At 34.2% G+C, this 21,272-nt stretch overlaps 3 protein-coding genes and 1 pseudogene across 3 annotated transcripts; all 4 read left to right on the forward strand.

Moving 5' to 3' along the window:
• Positions 1–503: 503 nt before the first annotated feature.
• Positions 504–2,615, forward strand: LOC112695881 (peroxidase 3). The gene is made up of 4 exons (XM_025748407.3): positions 504–775; positions 886–1,077; positions 1,163–1,331; positions 1,968–2,615. Exons 1-4 carry the CDS (start codon positions 566–568, stop codon positions 2,375–2,377), a joined length of 981 nt encoding a protein of 326 aa, XP_025604192.1. The 5' UTR covers positions 504–565; the 3' UTR covers positions 2,378–2,615.
• Positions 2,616–10,900: 8,285 nt separating this feature from the next.
• Positions 10,901–12,256, forward strand: LOC112805290 (uncharacterized). The gene has a single exon (XM_025847689.1). It carries the CDS (start codon positions 10,901–10,903, stop codon positions 12,254–12,256), a length of 1,356 nt encoding a protein of 451 aa, XP_025703474.1.
• On the forward strand, positions 12,253–16,493 carry LOC140173590 (uncharacterized; annotated as a pseudogene).
• A 688-nt stretch (positions 16,494–17,181) lies between these two features.
• LOC112695882 (NPL4-like protein 2) lies at positions 17,182–20,891 on the forward strand. The gene is made up of 2 exons (XM_025748408.3): positions 17,182–18,562; positions 20,229–20,891. The coding sequence occupies exons 1-2, from the start codon at positions 17,570–17,572 to the stop codon at positions 20,481–20,483; spliced, it is 1,248 nt and encodes a 415-aa protein (XP_025604193.1). The 5' UTR covers positions 17,182–17,569; the 3' UTR covers positions 20,484–20,891.
• Positions 20,892–21,272: the final 381 nt, after the last annotated feature.

The following is a 21,272-nucleotide window of genomic DNA, read 5'->3' on the forward strand; positions in this document are numbered from 1 at the left end:
TCTTCTTATTTTAGGTTAAATTACATTTTTTGTTAATATTTATAATTTTTTAAAAATATTTTTAACATTTAATTTTATTTAACTTTATTACTTACGTTTTTAATTTATTTAATTTTATTTTTAATATTCTTTATTTGTATCAAAATTATTTCTAGACGCTTTTAATTTTGTCTCTAATATATTAAATAGAATTAACATAAAAAAATACTTTTGACATAAATAAAAAATATTAAAAATAAACTAAAAAGTCACAAATAACATGGTAAAAAAAATATACTTTCCTCTTTATTTTAATATCATTTTCATTATTCAATGGTAGGTACGGTGATTAGGTACTTATTATCCTAACGCAACTAGCCACAATACATGCATGCAACGATTTAAACTACAGATTAAGATATAGTATATAGAATAATGCTGATCTGGTATTGCATTTCAAAGTTGACATGAGATGCCTATAAAAAGGAGCAACTACATTGTAGTTCAACATTCCATTCTTCAGTTACAAATAATATAGTACTATATTGCACATAGAAGCTAAGGTGAAATAATCAAGAGCATAATCATGAAGACAACGTCTTTCCTCGTAGCTTGTGTGTTACTGTCTTGTTTCCTTGGGGCTTGCCACGCAGGCAACCTTAGGAAAAATTTCTATAGAAATTCCTGTCCTCAAGCTGAAGCTATTGTTAAGACCAAAATCCAACAACACGTTGCTGCAAGGCCTGAATTGCCAGCCAAATTGATTAGGATGCATTTTCATGACTGTTTCGTCAGGGTAATTAAACATCTTATTTCCATTTTATACTAACATTGATCTTGAATTTTAAAAAATTTAATTTAGACATACTGTTACTATAATTGTCACATTCAAAACTATTGTTTCAGGGTTGTGACGGATCGGTTTTGTTAGACTCAACTGCCACAAACAAAGCGGAGAAGGATTCTATTCCTAATTTATCATTGGCTGGCTATGATGTCATTGATGATATAAAAGCAGCAATTGAAGCAAAGTGTTCCGGAATTGTATCTTGTGCTGACATTCTGGCATTGGCAACTAGAGACGCTTTTTCTGTCCGAGTAAATTAAATCCAACTAATTCACATATATATATATAGTCTTAGTATGTAGTAATTAATATATAAATATTCAATAAAATTTGCAGTTTAATAATGTGCCTCTGTGGGAAGTGCTTACTGGTAGAAGAGATGGGAGAGTGTCCATAGCAAGTGAAGCCTTGGCCAATCTTCCACCACCTTTCTTCAACTTCACCCAGCTCAAACAAAGCTTCGAAAGTAAAAAACTCACCGTGCATGACCTCGTTGTATTATCAGGTTCAGTTTTGTTCCATAGTAATTAATATATGACATTTGGTATTATAATTGTATGAGAAATTATTGGAAGGCAACTATTTTTAATATTTTTTGTCATTATTTGACCAACATAAATATTAAATTATCTTAACAAATAAATTTTACTAAAAAAAAAATTTAGAGAATCATCTACAATATAAGTCAACTAAACTAATTTTTTTATTTTGAATTTTAAAATTTAAAACTTAAAATAATAAAAATTTATTTTTTTTATAATAGACTTATTTTCAACTAATTGAGTAAAATTGGTTTCACTTCTAGTCAGTTTCTTAATCGAACCTTTTACTAATTTATACGTGCAAACTGTAAAATAGATAAGTGGAAACCTTTTACTAAAATTTTGATAAATATAAATATAAATTGTATGTTTCTTGTATATAAAATCTCTGTAAATATAAGTGTAACAAAAATATTTTTGGTTATATAACATTGTTCTATGTATATGTATACGGAAATACGGTATTATTGATCTATACGATAATATTTATAAATATAATTTATTTTCGTCAAATTTATTATTAAGATTGATTCTCGATAGAAAATAGTATCCAAATTTGTTCCAAAGGCTAACTGCATTGGCTATATGTATATATGTAGGTGCACACACAATTGGAGTAGGGCATTGCAATCTCTTCACCAATAGGCTTTTCAATTTCACTGGAAAAGGTGATCAAGATCCTTCACTAAACCCCACGTATGCTGACTTCTTGAAGACAAAATGCCAGGGACTAAGTGACACAACCACAACGGTGGAGTTGGATCCTAATGGCTCTACCAAATTTGACAATGACTATTATAACATCCTTGTACAGAACAAGGGTCTGTTCCAATCAGATGCTGCGCTTCTAACAACAAAGACATCAAGGAACATTGTCAATGAATTGCGTAACCAAAACAAGTTCTACACGGAGTTTGGCCAATCAATGCAGAGAATGGGAGCCATTGAAGTCCTCACTGGCTCTGCTGGGGAAATTAGGCATAAGTGTTCTGTTGTCAACTCCAATTAATTAATCATTTAAAAAAAAAACTAAATTTGTTTCTTTGGTTTTGATTTCATTTCATTATTTGATTAATGTTGCCTGTGTTGTGAAATTGTTCTCTTGGAATTTGGCTTCCTTTTTTGCTTTCTTTTGAAATGTGCATGGTTTCTGGAGTTTGATAATGTAACATTGTAACATGTAATGTGTGTAACTCTGTATGTTTACACACAAAAAAAAAAATAATAATAAATTCCATTATTTTTCAATTCTAAGTTGCTTCGCTTTATAGTTTATATATCCAGTCATATCCATGTGTCTCATTGTCGAAGTTATTACTATTTTTTTAACCCTGTCTTCATTATTTTTTCCTAAGAATTTTATAAACCAAAATCGTGCCTCCAGTTCAACTTGGTTTTAAAATTATCCGAAAGACAATTATACCCTCACCCCACCTATCACAATTTTCTCATCTCCTCTCTTGCTCTGCTTCTTCATCTTCTTCATCCTCTTCATCCCTGCTCAGTGATTTCCATCAACTTGTTTCTCTCAAAGAAGGATTTCAATTCCCAAACCCAGCTCTCAACAAATTCCAACCTCAACCTCAACATCTCTAGCAACCAGTTCAGTGGTCACCTCCATTGGAACTGCTCTCCAACAATGGAAGTTTCAAAACAGAACCCGCAAACAAGGAAACAGCGAACAACAATGGAAGTTTTAAATCAACAAGCAGAAATAAACAACAAAATTTGCATTTCAAAACAGAACAACAAAATTTGCATTTCAAAGAGCAACAAAATTCACAAATCAACAAGCAGAAATGAAAAAAATTTGCAGTTCACAGTATCAACAAGAAGTAGAAATCAGTACCAAAGAATCAATAAATTACATTTCAAACATCAAAGAATCAACAAAAATTAAAAATAAAATAGAATTGGAACCCTAATTCAGAAGTGAGGAGAAGCAGAGACGAGTGGCGAGCGACGAGTGACGAAGAGCAGAGGCAAAACTGCAAAACGACAGTGGCGAGTGGCGTGAAGAAGCGGCGAGGACGCGGGGAGCAGCGACGAGGAGAGCGGCGAGTGGGGAGGAACAGCGGCGGGCGGTAAGAGGCGAAGAGCGGCGATCGGGAGAGAGCCAGCGCCGAGCTTCCCTTCCCCTTTCTTCTTCCCTTTCCTTTCCCCTTCTTTTTCTTCCCTTTCTTCTTCTTTCCTTCCCCGTTCTTTCTCCTTCTCGTCCTTTTTCTTTGTTTTTTTATTTATTTTATAATTTTTTAATTAAAAATAATTTAATAATAAAATTTAAAATTTTGATAAAAAAAAACAATTTTAAAACCAGATTATATTTTACAAATAATTTTGTATACAAATAAAGATTAAAAACAAAAAAAATTTACTTTATACTTTAGAAACCAATGTTGTAATTAATCCTATTTTTAACAAAAAAAATATTTTTTAATATATTTAATTTTAAATTAAGTTCAATTTATTTCTTTTTATTTATGTAAATACTAAACAATAATACATAACAAAAAAATTCACAAAATAACTATATTATTAAATGAAAAATCATAATAAACAATAAATTAATGCCTTAATTTCTATAAAAAAAAATATGCATACATATTTTTTTGTCTCCAATATTAACTATTGCACATTTATAAGTTGTATCTTTATTTTTATATCAAATAAAATTTAAATATTATATGGAGTAAATAGTCAAATTGGTCCCCGAAAGATAGCCCAATCTTCAAACGAGTTCCCGTAAGAAAAAGATAATAAAATTTGTCCTCGAAAAATTTAAAATTGGTAACATTAGTCCTTCCGTCAGTTAGATGATGACGTGTCACGTTAAGTGCCATGTGGCATATGATGACGTGGAGGGCTAATGCCACGTGTCACAAGATGATTGGTTCATGTCAGATCGGTGACACCTGGCATGCCACGTGTCAGGTCAGTGACATGTGGCATGCCACGTGGCACTTGACATGTAAAAAAATTATTTATAATCAAAATAGTCCTTGAAAGTTCAGACGTAAGTCATTTTCATCCCTAAAATTTTAAAAATTAATCAAATTAGTCCTTATATAATTTTTTTTATTTTTTCTTGATAATATTAAATTTAAAATATTTTTTGATACTACTAATTTTAATAGAAATGTAATTGACAATAAAAAAATTAGTAATTGTATCTTTTCTTCTTAAAAATTTGTTCAATAAAATTATCTCTCTCCTCTAATTCTTGTCAAAATCTCTTATTCTTTTCTATTATAAAACATTTTTCTTACATTATTACATTTTGTTGGAATATATATATGTCGCCTCTAACCTTCGTTCCTTTGATGTCGCTAAAGCCCAAGCTAAGCAAGGTCTTTCCAAGACCGAAGTCTGGAGCCAAAGCAACGGTAAGAGCTGGTAAGCATGGTAACTGTATCGGCGGCCGACGCTCCGCGTTCTATCTAGGTTCCTCTCTTACGTACGCCCCACCTCTTTCAACTAGCAAATCTTACAAAGCTGGGGAAATTGTCAAAACTTCTCGTTGACCACGGCCTATAGGAACCAGGCTATCTACCGCTTTTAACCCTGTTTGCATAGGCTCGTGCATAGATTTACGTTCAATAATCCCAGGTGCTTTCACTTTGACAAGAATTAGAGGAGAGAGATAATTTTATTGAACAAATTTTTAAGAAGAAAAGATACAATTACTAATTTTTTATTGTCAATTACATTTCTATTAAAATTAGTAGTATCAAAAAATATTTTAAATTTAATATTATCAAGAAAAAATAAAAAAATTATATAAGGACTAATTTGATTAATTTTTAAAATTTTTAGGGATGAAAATGACTTACGTCTGAACTTTCAAGGACTATTTTGATTATAAATAACTTTTTTACATGTCAAGTGCCACGTGGCATGCCACGTGTCACTGACCTGACACGTGGCATGCCAGGTGTCACCGATCTGACATGTCAACCAATCATCTTGTGACACGTGGCATTAGCCCTCCACGTCATCATATGCCACATGGCACTTAACGTGACACGTCATCATCCAACTGACGGAAGGACTAACGTTACCAATTTTAAATTTTTCGGGGACAAATTTTATTATTTTTTTCTTACGGGGACTCATTTGAAGATCGGGCTATCTTTCAGGACCAATTTGACTATTTACTCATATTATATGTATAACATTTTCTATTCAACTACAAAAAAAAAACAATTAACACCAAAAAAATACCAATAGATTAAATAATACCTAATCACCTCAATTTATGGAAACTTCTCTATACACAACCTTAATCATGTAATTCTCAGAGATTCTCTCATGATTTTGAATTAAAACATTTATCCCTTACTTGTTTTTAACTCTTAAAAGTGTCACATATAAGTGTCCGTACATAAAAATTAATTTCAGTAAGTACAAACTCATATTTTCAATGTCTATTCTTGAGTCTTGTTAATTGTCATTATTACTTGATTGGAATGCAGTCATTAGTTAGAACCATATTAATTTTTGGGATTAATGCAATTTCTCCTATTTTAGTCCTTATTAGTATTTTATATTTAACTAAATAATTTTCAAATCTCCTAACATGTAGTCGTGTACCATAGGCCATTTGACTAGTCCATTTTCTTAAGTAACATCATAGGAACACCAACAAAAATTATAAAATAATATATTATTTAGAATTTATAGTTATGTATATATGACTAAAAATTATAAAAAAAAAAGATATTTATGGTAAAATCTCCTAAACTTTTCAAATTACAATATAATGATATATTGTTCATTTTAGTGATTTTACATGTACTTAATAAACTGCTGTAAAAAAAATTTTCAATGTGCATCTCAATTTAAGTCTACAATTTTTTTTTAACGTGCATTTCAATTTAAGTCCACTCGTATATCACGTGAAGACAAAATAGTTAAAAATATAATACTTCTAGAAATTAAAAAAAAATAAAATTAACAAAACTATCATAATTTATCTGATCTCATCAAATTCTAGCATAATAAAAGAAACATAACTTATAAATTTATTACAGACTTCTAATTTTTTTTTTAGTTTAAAGACTTATTAATATGAAATTTTAAAAATATAAAGTGTTATTAACTTAAAAAATTATCAAAATAAATTAATACCAACAATTTTAATATAAAGTATACAACTTTTACCTATTAGATGCAAATCTTCTCTTTTTTTTGGAGTATTTATTCTTACGGTTCAAAGCAAAATAAATTTAACAAAATGAAAAAGTTTTCAACCAAATACAAAATGATATCCTTTCAAAAGTAAATCTTATATTCATGTCTAGCTGGCTTGAACCTAATATTATTTTAACCAATAATAAAATTGGTCATAATATAAACACTTTCTTCAGATATTATTTTTATAAATAGGAATATTTTTAGACTTTTTATTGTGAATTGTATACGAAAACTCTTGTAAAATAATATCACAATAAAAAATAATATACAATTCTATATTACCTCATCATCAAATAGAACTATTTTGATTGTAGCTTTTTGTGTACGTGTTTCAAATTGTTTGAAATTCGATATTGAATTATTCTAATATTAATTTTTCAAACTTTATACTCAGATGTTTGCCTTAAAATTATTAATAAGATCATACCTATAAAAAAATTAAAATAAAATAAAAAGATAAAAGAATGTAAGTAAAAATTGATGAAAATATTATATTTAATATTATTTTAAACTTAAGATTAGAACATAACATAATAGCCATGACAATTATAAAAAAAATATAAGTCTTAAATATAAAAGTTTACAATCACATAATACATTAAAGGAACATATATATATATATATATATATATATATATATAGCGTAGGATTAATCTATTCTAAATTAAAAATAAAAATATTTAATTAAATACTGATTTTTATATATAATTATAAAGAAAATACTTTTTAAATATAAGTTGAGAAGAGAGAGGTATGCATATTGGCATCAGAATATGCCACGTCAATAATTTTTGCACAAGAATACTATCTGTTGTAGAATAATATAATGATTATAGTACATTAAATATTGTACAAGATTGAAAAAAAATTCTTAGGGAAAGAAGAGTGTTCAAGGCCTGATTTGATTTGATTTGATTTTAGCACAGGTATTACATATTTATATTACTTCCTGTCCAACCTCACTTGATGTTGCTGATGTCTTGTTGCCGTAGCCTTATCAGCAGCTTCTCGCTTCAATGTTCTCTTTGTCTGTCTCCCTCGATTTTTTCAGTTGCCTCTTTCTTCTGGCGAGATATGAGCTTGCACCTTCTAGATCCTTAAAGTTTGATCGAGAGATTGAGTACTAACTTTGCTTTGAGTCGACCAGATCTAACAACATATTTTGACTTTCAAAGTTAGGCTCATGAACCACAAAATAAACACTATATATCGCCTTTAATAACACAAAATTGATTATTGATATCAATATCAAATTGTTACTAATTAATACACATGTGTATTATATAGCATTTTACTAAAGCTATTTATATGAGTGTTATATTTATGTTAATTTGAATCATAAATCTAATTTTTTTAATTATTAATGTCAATATCAATTTGTCACCGATTATATTTGATTAAAAATTATATTATAATGATCGAAAATATTAATAATTGAAAATTAGTCTAATTATGTATTAAATGCTCATTTTCATATATAATTATAAGAGTAAACTATTATTTCTACCTGCGAAAGTTAAAAATGGTGACATATCTACCCATAGAAAAAAAATACCATTTGTACCCATGAAATATGAATTTCGCACAACAAAATTATCCAAACACTAAAAAATTACTTAAAATCCCTAAATTACCTTTATCTTTACAACCACTTTTCTAATCTCAAATCCTACCACCACCCCTTCACCCAGCCACCCTAAATGAAAGAGTTTCTAACCCTAACCTTATTCACCCAATCACCTCCTTTGTCCCTCTAAAACTCATACACGAAGACATTACACACACACCTCCACCTGAGGAAGAAGAAAAGAAGAGGAGGGGGAGGGAGACCGCACTGGCAATGTGGGGACTTGTCGCCGCTATCGCATCATTGTCACTGTTATTGAGGGAGCCTGAAGAGGATATGCGAGCTAGAACTGAGGAAGGGAGAGCTGTCGCCACCGTCGCGCCTAGCTACTGCCAGCTCCGTCGCTTCTGTCGCCGCAGAAGAAGATAAGAGGAGGAGGAGGGGGACTACACTGGCAACGTGGGAACTCGCCGCCACTATCGCATCATCTCGCTATTGTTGAGGGGGCCCGAAAAGGAGATGCGAGCCAGAACCGAAGAAGGGAAACTGTCGCTGTCGTCGCGCCTTGCTGCTGCTGGCTCCGTCGCGTTTGTCGCCACCATTAATTGAGTCCATCGCTGTTGTTGTCGCTGGTTTAGAAGGAAGAGAGTGCGCAAAAGATCAGAGAAGGCGACGGCGCCGGTGGGTGTCATTGCAACCATCGTCGTCGATGCTGTTCAGCAATGGAGGAAGAACCGTGACGAGGAAGGAGAGTAGGAGTCCGTCACTATCACTGTCGAGCGAAGGTTTGTTGGTAGGGGTGGCGGAGAAGTGTGATGCATATTCAAAGTTATTGGGTTTGTTCCCAAATGTAGAAACGGATTGGGACCTGTATCCTATGACCGTCACATCTGCTACTCCTTCAATGGAGTTACAACAAGACATGGTTGAAGTTTATACTTGTCCTATGTTTGTACTTGAGTGATGGTGGTAGTTAGGGTTTAGGGTGGTGGTGAGGAAGATTTTCGATGGTGGTAGGGTTTGGGATTAGAAAAGTGGTGGTGTGGAGTAAGAGGAGAGGGTAATTTGAGAATTTCAAATAATTTGTTTGGATTTGGATAGTTTTGTTAGTAAAAGTTTATGTTTTATGGGTACAAATGGTAATTTCTTTTTTTTTAATGGGTAGATATGTCAACATTTTTAACTTTCGTGGGTAGAAATGGTAGTTTATTCTAATTATAAAGAGGATACTTTCTTAAAATAAGTTGAGAAGAGAGAGGTATGCATGTTGGTACCAGAATACGCCACGTCAATATTTTTAACACCAAAATACTATCCATTATATAATAATAATATAATAATAATTATTATGGATTTATGGCACATTAGTCCAATGAGTAAACATTATACAAGATTGAAAAAAAATTAAATAAAAAATATTTTTTCTTAATAAAAAGGGAGTGTTCAGACCTACCTTGATTTGATTTGACTTCAACACAGGTATTGTATCATTTTCTGTCCAACCTCACCAGATACTACTGATGCTTTGCCACCGCAGTCTTATCAGTAGCCTCCCGCTTCAATGCTCTCTTTGTCTGTCTCTTTGTTGTGACTTTTTTAGTTGTCTCTTTTTTTTTTGGCCAGTGAGATAATGAACTTGCGCCTCTTAGATCCTGAAAGTTTGGTGGAGGGATTGCCCTTGTTTTGAGCCGCCCAAATCTGACAAAAAATTTTGACTCTCAAATTTAGATTTATGAACTATAAAAAAATAATATATATAATTTTTAGTAGTACGAAATTAATTATTGATATCAATATCAATTTATTACTAATTAATATACATGTGTATTATAGAGTATTTTAACAAAATTATTTATGTTAATATTATATTTATGGTAATTAGAATTATAAATTTACGTTTAATTTTTTATTATTAATGTTAATATTAATTTGTTACGGATTACGTTTGATTAAAAATTATATATAATAATTGAAAATATTAATAATTAATCTAATTATATATTAAAAATTAATTTTTATATATAAATATAAAAAAATATTTTTTATAATAAATTAATATATATATATATATATATATATATATATATATATATATATATATATATATGTACACACACAGAGGCACGGACCCACCTTCATGAATTGGGGGCACTTGCCCCAGTGACATTTGATATTTTTAAACCCAAATATATATATATATATATATATATATAAAATATCTCCACTTTAAATTTTAAATGATCCTACTACAAATAAACTAAGCCCAATTATTAAAAGTTTAAGTCTATTTTATCTTTTTATGATTTTGACTATTAGTTAATCTAATTAAATTTAATCTTTTTCTGTTTTTAAATCCTAGCCGTCACTTATTTATTCTCTTAAATCCTTTTCTTAATTTTATATTTTTAATCTTCTTTTTCTATTCCTTGTCTAGTGGTCATCTTCTCTTCATCAAAATGTAAATTTTAAATTCTCTATTTTATTTTATATAGCTCTCTATGACTCTATGTATCTTTCAATTTCATTGTTTCTCTTTTTGATATTTTCAATTGCAAATTTTAATTCAAACAATTATAGTTTAGGTATTAATCTATTTTTTATTCTTTTCATGAATTTATATATTTTATTTTATTCTCAATTTAGTGATCCTTATTATTTATTTGTTTATCTTTCGTTCTATTCTATTATATGTAATTAGATTGCATATAAATTTTTAAAGTGAATTGATCAATTTACTATTTAGAATATATATTTTTACTTTTAGAAATAGTAATGGAGAAATATTTCAAAAGAAAGCTACCACTAGAATCTGAAGTCACTCCATTAGTCTCTTCTAATAAAAAGAAGTTCTTAGAATTCAATGTGGAAAGTCTGGTAGCTGATCCTGGACAACAACCCAAAATTTCAAATTATGATCCAAATGTCAGAGATGAAGTTAGACGAGCTTATTTGAAAAAAGGTCCTTGTCAACCAAGAGAACATGATTTTTCACAAACATATTTTGGAACTTCTCTCCGTAGATTTAATGCTGATTGGTTTGATGAATTTGACAATTGGTTGGAATATAGTATTTCAAAAGATGCTGTATTTTGTCTCTGTTGCTATCTTATGAAACCTGATGGTGCGAGTGGTGATACTTTTATAAAAGATGGCTTTTCAAATTGGAAAAAGAAGGAGCGATTACAAACACATGTTGGAAATCATGATAGTGCTCATAATCAAGCTCGAAGAAAATGCGAAGCACTCATGAAGCAAAAACAACATATTGAAGTTGTTTTTCAAAAGCATTCAGGCCAAGCTAAAAGAGATTACCGAATTCACTTAACAGCAACAATTGAGTGCATTAGGTTCTTATTGCGACAAGGATTGGCCTTTCGTGGTGATGATGAATCGCACAATTCAAATAATCAAGGTAATTTTTTGGAGTTTCTTGACTTTCTTGCTCAACATAATACAGAGATTGATCGTGTTTTCAAAAATGCTCGTGAAAACCTTAAGCTAGTAGCACCTAAAATTCAAAAAGATATTGTTAGAGCTGCTGCAAGTGAAACTACTAAAGTTATTATTGATGATCTTGGAGATGATTTATTTGTTGTTTTAGTTGATGAAGCTCGAGACATTTCTGTTAAAGAGCAAATGGCTGTTTGTTTGCGGTATGTGAACAAAGAAGGGATTGTAATGGAGCGATTTCTTGGCCTTGTCCATGTTTCTAGCACAAATGCGTTGTCGTTAAAAGTAGCTTTGGAATCTTTATTAACAATGCATAATTTAAGTTTAGCAAGAATACGTGGACAAGGTTACGATGGAGCTACTAATATGCAGGGAGAATTTAATGGCTTAAAAAGTTTGATCTTGAAAGAAAATGCTTGTGCTTTTTATGTTCATTGTTTTGCTCACCAACTTCAATTAGCACTTGTGGTTGTTGCAAAGAAACAGGTCGAAATTGCACTACTTTTTAATTTGCTTGCTAGTTTGTGCAATATTGTTGGAGCTTCTTGTAAACGTAAAGACATGCTTCGTGAAAGTCAAATGCAAAAGACAATTGTTGCATTACAAAATGGAGATGTTTCTAGTGGGCGTGGCTTAAATCAAGAAACAACATTGAAAAGGGCAGGTGATACTCGATGAGGCTCACATTATGGTACAATACTTAGCTTGATTTCTATTTTTTTCTTCCGTGGTAGAAGTTCTTGAAAACTCCGCCTATGTTACACTTGCGGTACATAACCAGTCCCAAGCCCGGATAAAGGAGGAGGGTTGTGTTAGGTCTTCGGCAACCAACATAAAAATATAGCCGAACCCCCATGACATGAATCAAAGACATTATTGCGTTAAAGCTAGGTCGTTGCCCGAAAGCAACGCGTCGTATGGCTCGAGTACGGTGTCAAAGCAAGAGCCGCTGCATCGGTGCCCGGATGTAGTGTTAAATGAGCAAGGGTTCTCGCATTTTCGTGAACGGACGAGGGTAAATAAGTTAGTTCACAAAGTAAAAGGTAAAGGTCGAAACGACAGAAGGTTGAGATTTGGGACATGGAACATAGGCACTCTAACAGGAAAGTCCATGGAGGTGGTGGACACCATGACAAGGAGGAAGATTAACATTATGTGCCTACAAGAAACGAAATGGGTTGGTGCAAAGGCTAGGGAGTTGGATACTTCTGGTTTCGAACTTTGGTATACAGGAAAGGTGAAGAATAGGAATGGGGTTGGAATAATTGTGGATAAGCAGTGAAAGAGGGACGTAGTGGATGTCAAGAGGGTGGGAGATTGGATCATCTCTATCAAACTTGTGGTGGAGGGAGGTGCTTTCCATGTGATTAGCGCCTATGCACCGCAAGTGGGTTCGGACGAACAACACAAGATAAGGTTTTGGGAGGATCTAGAGAGTTTGGTTCAAGTCATACCTTTGGGAGATAAGATTTTCTTAGGAGGAGATTGAAATGGCCATGTTGAGAGAGAAGTGGCTGGATATGAGAGTATTCACGGAGGCCATGGTTTCGGGGTGATCAATGCCGAGGGTAAAACTATTTTGGACTTTTCTTCAACCTTTGATCTTCTCATCGCAAATACATGTTTTAAAAAGAGAGACGAACATCTTATAATCTATAAGAGTGGCATGACAAGCTCTCAAATTGACTTCTTCTTGTTGAGGAGAGTTGACCGGAAATTTTGCATTAACTGTAAAATTATTCCGGGAAAGAGTTTGACAACACAACATAGGGTGCTCGTTATGAATTTTCACGTTGAGCAAAAGTTGAGGAAAAGACATTGTACGAAGAACCCAAGGACGAGGTGGTGGCGGATGAAAGGTGAGAAACAAAGAAACTTCCTAAGACGGGTAGGAGAAGAGGCAAAGTGGGATGGGAACGAAAGCGCGAAAGAGATGTGGAGGGAGATGGCAGAAGTTATCAGAAGAACAGCAAAAGAAAGTTTTGGTGAATCTAAAGGAATAGGACCAAGAGACAAGGAGTCCTGGTGGTGGAATGCGAGTATACAAGAAAAGATAAAGATAAAAAGGGAATGCTTTAAAGAGTGGTCTTTATGCCGCAATGCAGATAATTGGGAAAAATATAAGGCGGCTAAGAAAGAGACAAACGTGGCTGTAAGTGAAGCAAAAACAAGAGCATATGAGGGTCTCTACCAGTCTTTGGGCACAAAAGAAGGAGAAAAAGGTATATATAGAATCGCAAAGAGTCGGGAAAGAAGAACGAGAGATTTGGATCAGGTTAAGTGCATAAAGGATAAGGATAGAGAGGTGTTGTCTCAAGAGGAGAAGATTAATGAAAGGTGGAAGAGTTACTTCTACGAGTTATTTAATGAGGGACAGAAGACTCTTCCGAGCCTTGGTCGATTATGCACACAGGAAGAAGATCAAAACTTTGACTACTATCGAAGGATTCGAGACTTCGAGGTAAAAGAGGCTTTAAAGCAGATGAAAAATGGCAGGACAGTAGGACCTGATAATATCCCGATTGAGGTTTGGAAAGGTCTTGGAGAAAAAGGCATCAACTGGTTAACCAAGCTTTTTAATGAGATTTTAAGGTCAAAGAAGATGCCTGATGAGTGGAGAAAGAGCACCTTGGTACCTTATCTACAAGAATAAAGGGGATATACAAAGTTGCGGAAACTATAGAGGGATTAAGCTTATGAGTCATACTATGAAGTTATGGGAAAGGGTGATAGAACGGAGGTTGAGAAAAGAGACACAAGTAACAGAGAATCAATTTGGATTTATGCCAGGAAGATCTACCACTGAAGCGATATACCTATTAAGAAGGATGATGGAGATGTATCGTAGTAGTAAAAGGGACCTACATATGGTGTTTATTGATTTGGAAAAAGCGTATGATAGGGTACCAAGGGAGGTCTTATGGAAGGTTTTAGAAAAGAGGAGAGTAAGAATCGCATATATTCGGGCAATTAAAGACATGTATGATGGGGTCACAACTAGTGTGAAGACTCAAGGTGGTGTGACGGAAGAATTTCCTATTGGTATAGGATTACACCAGGGATCATCCTTAAGCCCATACCTTTTCACATTAGTCTTGGAAGTACTCACAGAGCACATCCAAGAGCCTGTGCCATGGTGCATGCTTTTTGCCGATGATATCGTCCTTATGGGAGAGTCAAGGGAAGACCTAAATAAGAAGTTGGAGTTATGGAGAGAAGCTTTAGAAGTGTATGGTCTGCGCATAAGCCGTAGCAAGACGGAATATATGGAATGTAAGTTCAGTCTGAGAAGGGAAAACCCCAATATAGAGGTGACGATTGGAGAAAACATCCTAGAAAAAGTTAAAAGTTTTAAGTATCTTGGGTGCATCATACAGGATAATGGAGAGATTGAACAGGATGTAAATCATAGGATCCAAGTAGGTTGGTCAAAATGGCAGAGTGCATCTGGTTTTATATGCGACAAAAAAGTGCCTTTAAAACTTAAAGGTAAATTCTATCGCACCGCTATAAGACCGGCTATGCTGTATGGTACGGAGTGTTGGGCGGCTAAAGGAGAGCACGAACATAAGCTGAATGTGGCAGAGATGAAGATGTTGAGATGGATGAGTGGTCATACGCGATTGGATAAAATAAGGAATGAAGATATAAGGGAGATAGTTGGAGTAGTACCCATTGTGGAAAAGATGGTTGAATCGCGTCTCAGGTGGTTTGGACATGTGAGAAGAAGACCGATAGAACATCTAGTCAGGAAGGTGGATGAGATGGAAGATGGACAAAGGGCGAAAGGCAGAGGAAGACCTAAGAAGACTATCCATGAGGTGGTCAAACGAGATCTACATGTAAACGGTCTCTCTGTAGACATGATACATGACAGAGCACAATGGCGTCGTTTGATTCATGTAGCCGACCCCACTTAGTGGGACAAGGCTTTGTTGTTGTTTGTTGTTTGGTAGAAGTTCTTTAAGTTATTGAGGAAGATGGAAATAATCCTGAACAAAGAGCTCAAGCATGCCAATTATTGAATCATATTCAATCTTTTGAATTTGTATTCAATTTACATTTGATAAAAAGTATATTAGGAGTTACTAATGAGTTGTCTCAAGCTCTACAAAGAAGTGATCAAGACATTATAAATGCTATGACATTGGTTAAAGTGTCCAAGCAACGATTGCAAAGTATAAGAGACGATGATTGGTCCTCTTTGCTCAACGAAGTTTTACTATTTTGTGATAGTCACAATATTCTTGCTCCAAATATGAATGATATATTTGTAACACAAGGAAGGTCAAGGCGCAAAATTCAAAAGGTCTCAAACTTGCATCATTTTCAAGTTGAATTATTTTATCAAGTGATTGATAGACAACTTCAAGAGCTTAACAATCGTTTTACAGAGGTAAATACCGAGCTACTTCTTTGTATAGCTTGTTTGAATCCAAGTGACTCATTTTTTGCATTTGATAAGGAGAAGTTGCTTCGTTTAGCTGAATTTTATCCACATGAATTCTCTTTTACTCAACTTTTGGCACTTGATAGTCAACTTGAGAATTTTATATTGGATATGTGTCTTGATGATCAATTCTCAAATATAAATGGAATCAGTGGACTATCTCAAAAGTTAGTTGAGACAAAAAAGCATATTGTTTATCCATTGGTATTTCTTCTGTTGAAATTAGCTTTGATTCTATCTGTGGCAACAGCATCAGTTGAGAGAACATTTTCTGCTATGAATATCATAAAGAGTCGACTTCGTAATCGAATGGGAGATGAGTGGTTGAATGATTGTTTGGTTACATATATAGAAAGAGAGACATTCAATCAAGTTGATAATGAAACAATTATTCAACATTTTCAAAATATGAAAACAAGAAGAGAAGTACCTTCAAGATTTGAAGCGAAGAAAGTTAGCAGCTAATGTAATTTTTGGTTTTTTTTGTATTCAAATAATTAATGTGCACTTTTATATTTTTAAATTTAAATTAATATATATTTTGATAATAATGTGTATTATTTTTACCCCACCATAAATTTTCTGGGTCCGTCACTATATATATATACTGATATCAAAATACATTATATTAATATTTTTGGTATGAGTTGTAAAATAATATATAATGATGACAATTCCTTGAATAGATAAACTATAAATATCACTCACGTGCTTATTAAATTTAGTTGCATATCTTAGTCTTAGCAGGCTAACACTTAATAGTAACAGGTGTGGAATTTACAAAATCCTTTATGTGAGAAATCACTTTTCATATTAAACATACTATATTTTAAAAATCAATTAAAAGTATATGTATTAAAAAATAATCCTAATTTTTTTCCAAAACTTAATTTTCTCATGTGATTCAAGTAATTAAATTAAAATTTAATCATTAAACAAAACATATTTTAAAATTTAGTTACTTGATATTCTATCAATATAAAATTTTCATTTTATTACAATATCAATTTATTTATAATTAAATTGTTAATATTTTTTTGGGACAGGAATTAAATTCTTAAATTAAACTCATCCATAATGTATATCGATAAGAAAGCCGTTCCTTTTTTTTTTTTTTTTGGTGACTATAAGAAAGCCGTTCTTATTTCTTAATCACTTTTATCTGAAGTCTTTTGAAGATAACAACGAAGGCCGGGCCCAATCGTCCAAAAAAGGATCCAATCATCTAGCGATCTCCATAAACCAAATAAAGACACAAACGCGGTCCATTATCATTCCCAATCACATCGACGGGAGTGCATTGACTGTATTCCCAATCACCCATAAACCCTCCCGCACCCTAACACTCCCCTCCACTCTCGCCGTCGACACTGTAGTTCTTTTCTTTTCCGCTACAGCAAGCCACCCCAGACCCCCAATCCTTCTATTTCACTCAACCCATACCCATAACCGTAACCCCAATTACTCAACAATACAAAACCCTAACTTGAAATTCTTTCAATCCAAACAAAACCTCACAGATTCCGTCGTCGTTTTCCACAATGATGCTCAGAATCAGAAGCCGCGACGGCCTCGAGCGAGTAGCAGTGGAAAACCCGCACGCCACAGTTTCTCAACTTAAATCGATTATTCAAACACAACTTGGAATTCCGGTGGAGAATCAAACGCTCTCTACCAATCAGAACCTTCTTCTTTCCAAGTCTCTAGAAGATCTCGTTCGATTCACCGACATGACTAACCCCGACGCTACTCTCTCCTCCCTCGGCCTCTCCCACGGCTCAATCCTATTCCTCTCCTACGCCGGCGACCGCCGCGGCGTCCCCGGCCCTCCCGCCGCCTTCAGCCCCGCCGGCTCCTTTGGCCGCAAGATGACTATGGATGACCTAATCGCCAAGCAGATGCGCGTCACGCGCCAGGAGCAACCGCACTGCGAGCTCGTCTCGTTCGATCGTGATTGCGCCAACGCGTTCCAGAATTACGTCAACGAAACTCTAGCTTTTGCCGTTAAGCGCGGCGGGTTCATGTACGGCACCGTTTCGGAGGAAGGCAAAGTCGAGGTAGACTTCATCTACGAGCCGCCTCAGCAGGGTACGGAGGAGAATTTGGTAATTTTCAGGGACCCTGAGGAGGAGAAGCTTGTGGATGCTATTGCTGTGGGATTGGGGATGAGAAAGGTAGGGTTTATATTCACGCAGACGATAAGCCAGGACAAGAAGGATTATACTTTATCGAATAGGGAGGTTCTTCAGGCTGCAGAGTTTCATGCGGAGAGTGGGTTGAAGGAGTGGGTCACTGCGGTTGTGAAGTTGGAGGTGAATGAGGATAGTATGGGCGCTGATGTGCACTTTGAGGCGTTTCAGATGAGCGACATGTGTGTTAGGTTGTTTAAGGAAGGGTGGTTTGAGACGGAGATCAAGGACGACGATGATCCTAAGTTGTCTAAGATGAAGAAAGAAGTGGTTGTTGGTGTTAAGGATACTAAAGAAGTTGACAATGATTTCTTCCTTGTGGTTGTTAAAATCTTTGATCATCAGGTATGTCTCTGTATCTGCGTTGTGTGTTTGTTATCTTCTTTCTTTTGTTCCGTGTGAAGTTGATTATATATTGTCAATTGCCATGTTAGATAAACAATTTCTACCTAATGATTTACACAAAATCAGGAATCCTAGTGCAAGCGTACTGTTTTGGGTTGAACTTAGGAGTTTGTTTTGATTAGGGGTGGTGACGGGTTTGCAGGTTTTTTTTTTTTGTTTTTTGTTTTTTTGTTGGGGGGGGGGGGGGTAGGGGATTGAGAATCTTTCATGTTGGTTGGTTTGTACCCATGAGGAAAAAATGTGAAGGGTACTTCACCGCCACGTTTATGGAGTCTGATCGGTCAGCCGGATGATAGGCTAAATGGCTTTAGCCTCTTATGCTTGCTATATAGGTGCTTTATAGGAGTTTTGATGTAATGACCTGACAATTTAATTAGGTTACCCATTAATCATCTGAGCTGACTAGCTCTCTTTGAGTGCATCCTTTGTTGATCCAATGGTGGCCCATCATGTAATGATGAAAAAATCTGATTAGTTTAATGGGCTGGATTGGGTCACCAGTTGCCTTCGAATGTGACAATTGAGACGTTGATTTCTAGAGTGTTATGCTGAGATTATTGTTTGGTTCTTGGAAGTGGCATAGCTAATATGTATTGAGCAAGGTTTTTTATGGAGAGTCACAGAACAATGAACATTGAGGATGGGGATCATTCATAATATTTGGTTTCAATGGATGGTTGTAAAATCAATAACATTGAAATCAAAGTGATTTTCTTCCATATATGGAGTTTTATAATTTGGATGGGAGCATTGGAACAATGGATGAGTTGTTTGTGTGTGACCTCAAGGTCACGGGTTCAAACTGTAGAATCAACAGAGGCAATTATGGGGTTAGGCAACCTATATTGCACCTCTGACTGCGGCCTCTTCCAGGATCTCGTATAACATGGTGGCCTGCCCTTTACATGGGGTTCTACAATTTAATTGAGCAGATTCTCAACTTTGCACACTGATTAGTATGAGCAAATTGATGGGTGGCAAGCTCCTTTTCTTCCATAATGCCCAAGAATGTTACTGAATCCTTCAAATCTCTAAGAAGTCTTTTAAAGTATATCATTCTTCTGTAAACCAGTTAAATTTTCCAAACAGGCATTGCACATGAGCTACAAGTTTTGATTAAGGAGTCTCCTGCCAATTATCATCCTTTAAGGTGGTCTTGCTAGAAAGCTAGGATTTTGAATGTGAAAGAAGCAAAGTTATTTGTCCCCAAAGCCTCCGAAATTATGCCTGCCATGTTGAGGGGAAGGAAATTCCTATGTGCCTGATTTGTTTGCAGAACTGAAAACTGCAGTTAGAAGCTTGAGTTTCATGAATTTGGTGTGAAATGGACTCAATAGTATTTTTTTAGTAACTACAGCTTGTTTTATTCACCATGGCTTCATTTTTCTTAGCACTTTCAATGGGTACACAAATTCTGATAGGTTTTTCAATAGTATCATTCTTGGGGTATAAACTACATGTTTAACTAAAACATATTGCTGTCATGTGATTCCTTATTCTGCTTACTGTATCAATTACCGTGCAAGCCTGAGCTACAAGTTTCTTTATCTTAGAGTTTGCAAAATATAATTGTTGTGACTTATGAATGCATATGTTCACAATGCAGGGTCCTCTTACATCAACATTTCCCATTGAGAACCGAAATAATCTGGTGACAATGAAGGCGCTGAAGAGTCATCTTGATCGGTCAAAAAACCTTCCTTTTGTGAAGCGAATTTCGGATTTTCATCTCCTTCTTGTATTGGCAAGGGTTTTGGACCTGGCCGCCGATGTTCCCGCACTGACAGAATGTGTGCAGACCCAGACTTCGGTACCGGAAGGCTACCAGATCCTTATTGAGTCCATGGCGAGTGCTGCTTGATTCTGTATGCAGGTTCTCTGTTCTTATTTATCAATGTTCAGGTTCAACATGGCGCTGTGGGAATATGGTGCATATTGCCCTTTATCATCATCGATCTAGAATGAATGAATGGTTGAATGTTGGTAACTTGTACATTGCTTCTTATAGCTTTCTGCCCATTGGATCTTTCCTTTTACCTGAAAAATGAGCTGATGTTTGATTCAAATGTTTTAACGTTTAAATCAATCCTAGATGGCTCGTACATATCGAGTGTTTACTATATTTAAGGACGGTAATGCTCCAAAATTGTGGCTTATGCTAGCAAACCATGCTGTGGGGCTTGTACCATTTGGCTGTTCACGGTTCTACCAACTGCTTAATTATGCCATGTTCATCTTGCTTTATACAAATTAATCGTCTAGTGGAAAATCTTATTTTTGTTGTTGTTGTGGTCATGCAAAACTAACTATAAATTAAAAACATACGATAATGTTTACATTTGTTAAATTAATTGATAAGGTGCTTTTGTTAATAGCTTTTAGCCTTTTACAAGAAAAAAGGGTGCATCTATGAGGTTTTTTGTGCAATGAACAAGCTTTTACAAGAAAAAGAGTGCATCTATGAGGTTTTTAAAATTGATTTATGCTTTCTCAAAATTGCTATCGCTTTTTGTACAATGCATACGCTGTGGTTTGAACTTTGGAGGAATAATCAATTCACTCTCATGGTTCGCGAAAATTATCACTTAGCAGTTAGCACAAGAGGAGTCAACGAGAAATAGACTAGGTTGTGACTTACTGACTCTGCGAA

Source organism: Arachis hypogaea, chromosome 6 (genome assembly GCF_003086295.3).
Source record: "Arachis hypogaea cultivar Tifrunner chromosome 6, arahy.Tifrunner.gnm2.J5K5, whole genome shotgun sequence".
NCBI lineage: Eukaryota > Viridiplantae > Streptophyta > Magnoliopsida > Fabales > Fabaceae > Arachis > Arachis hypogaea.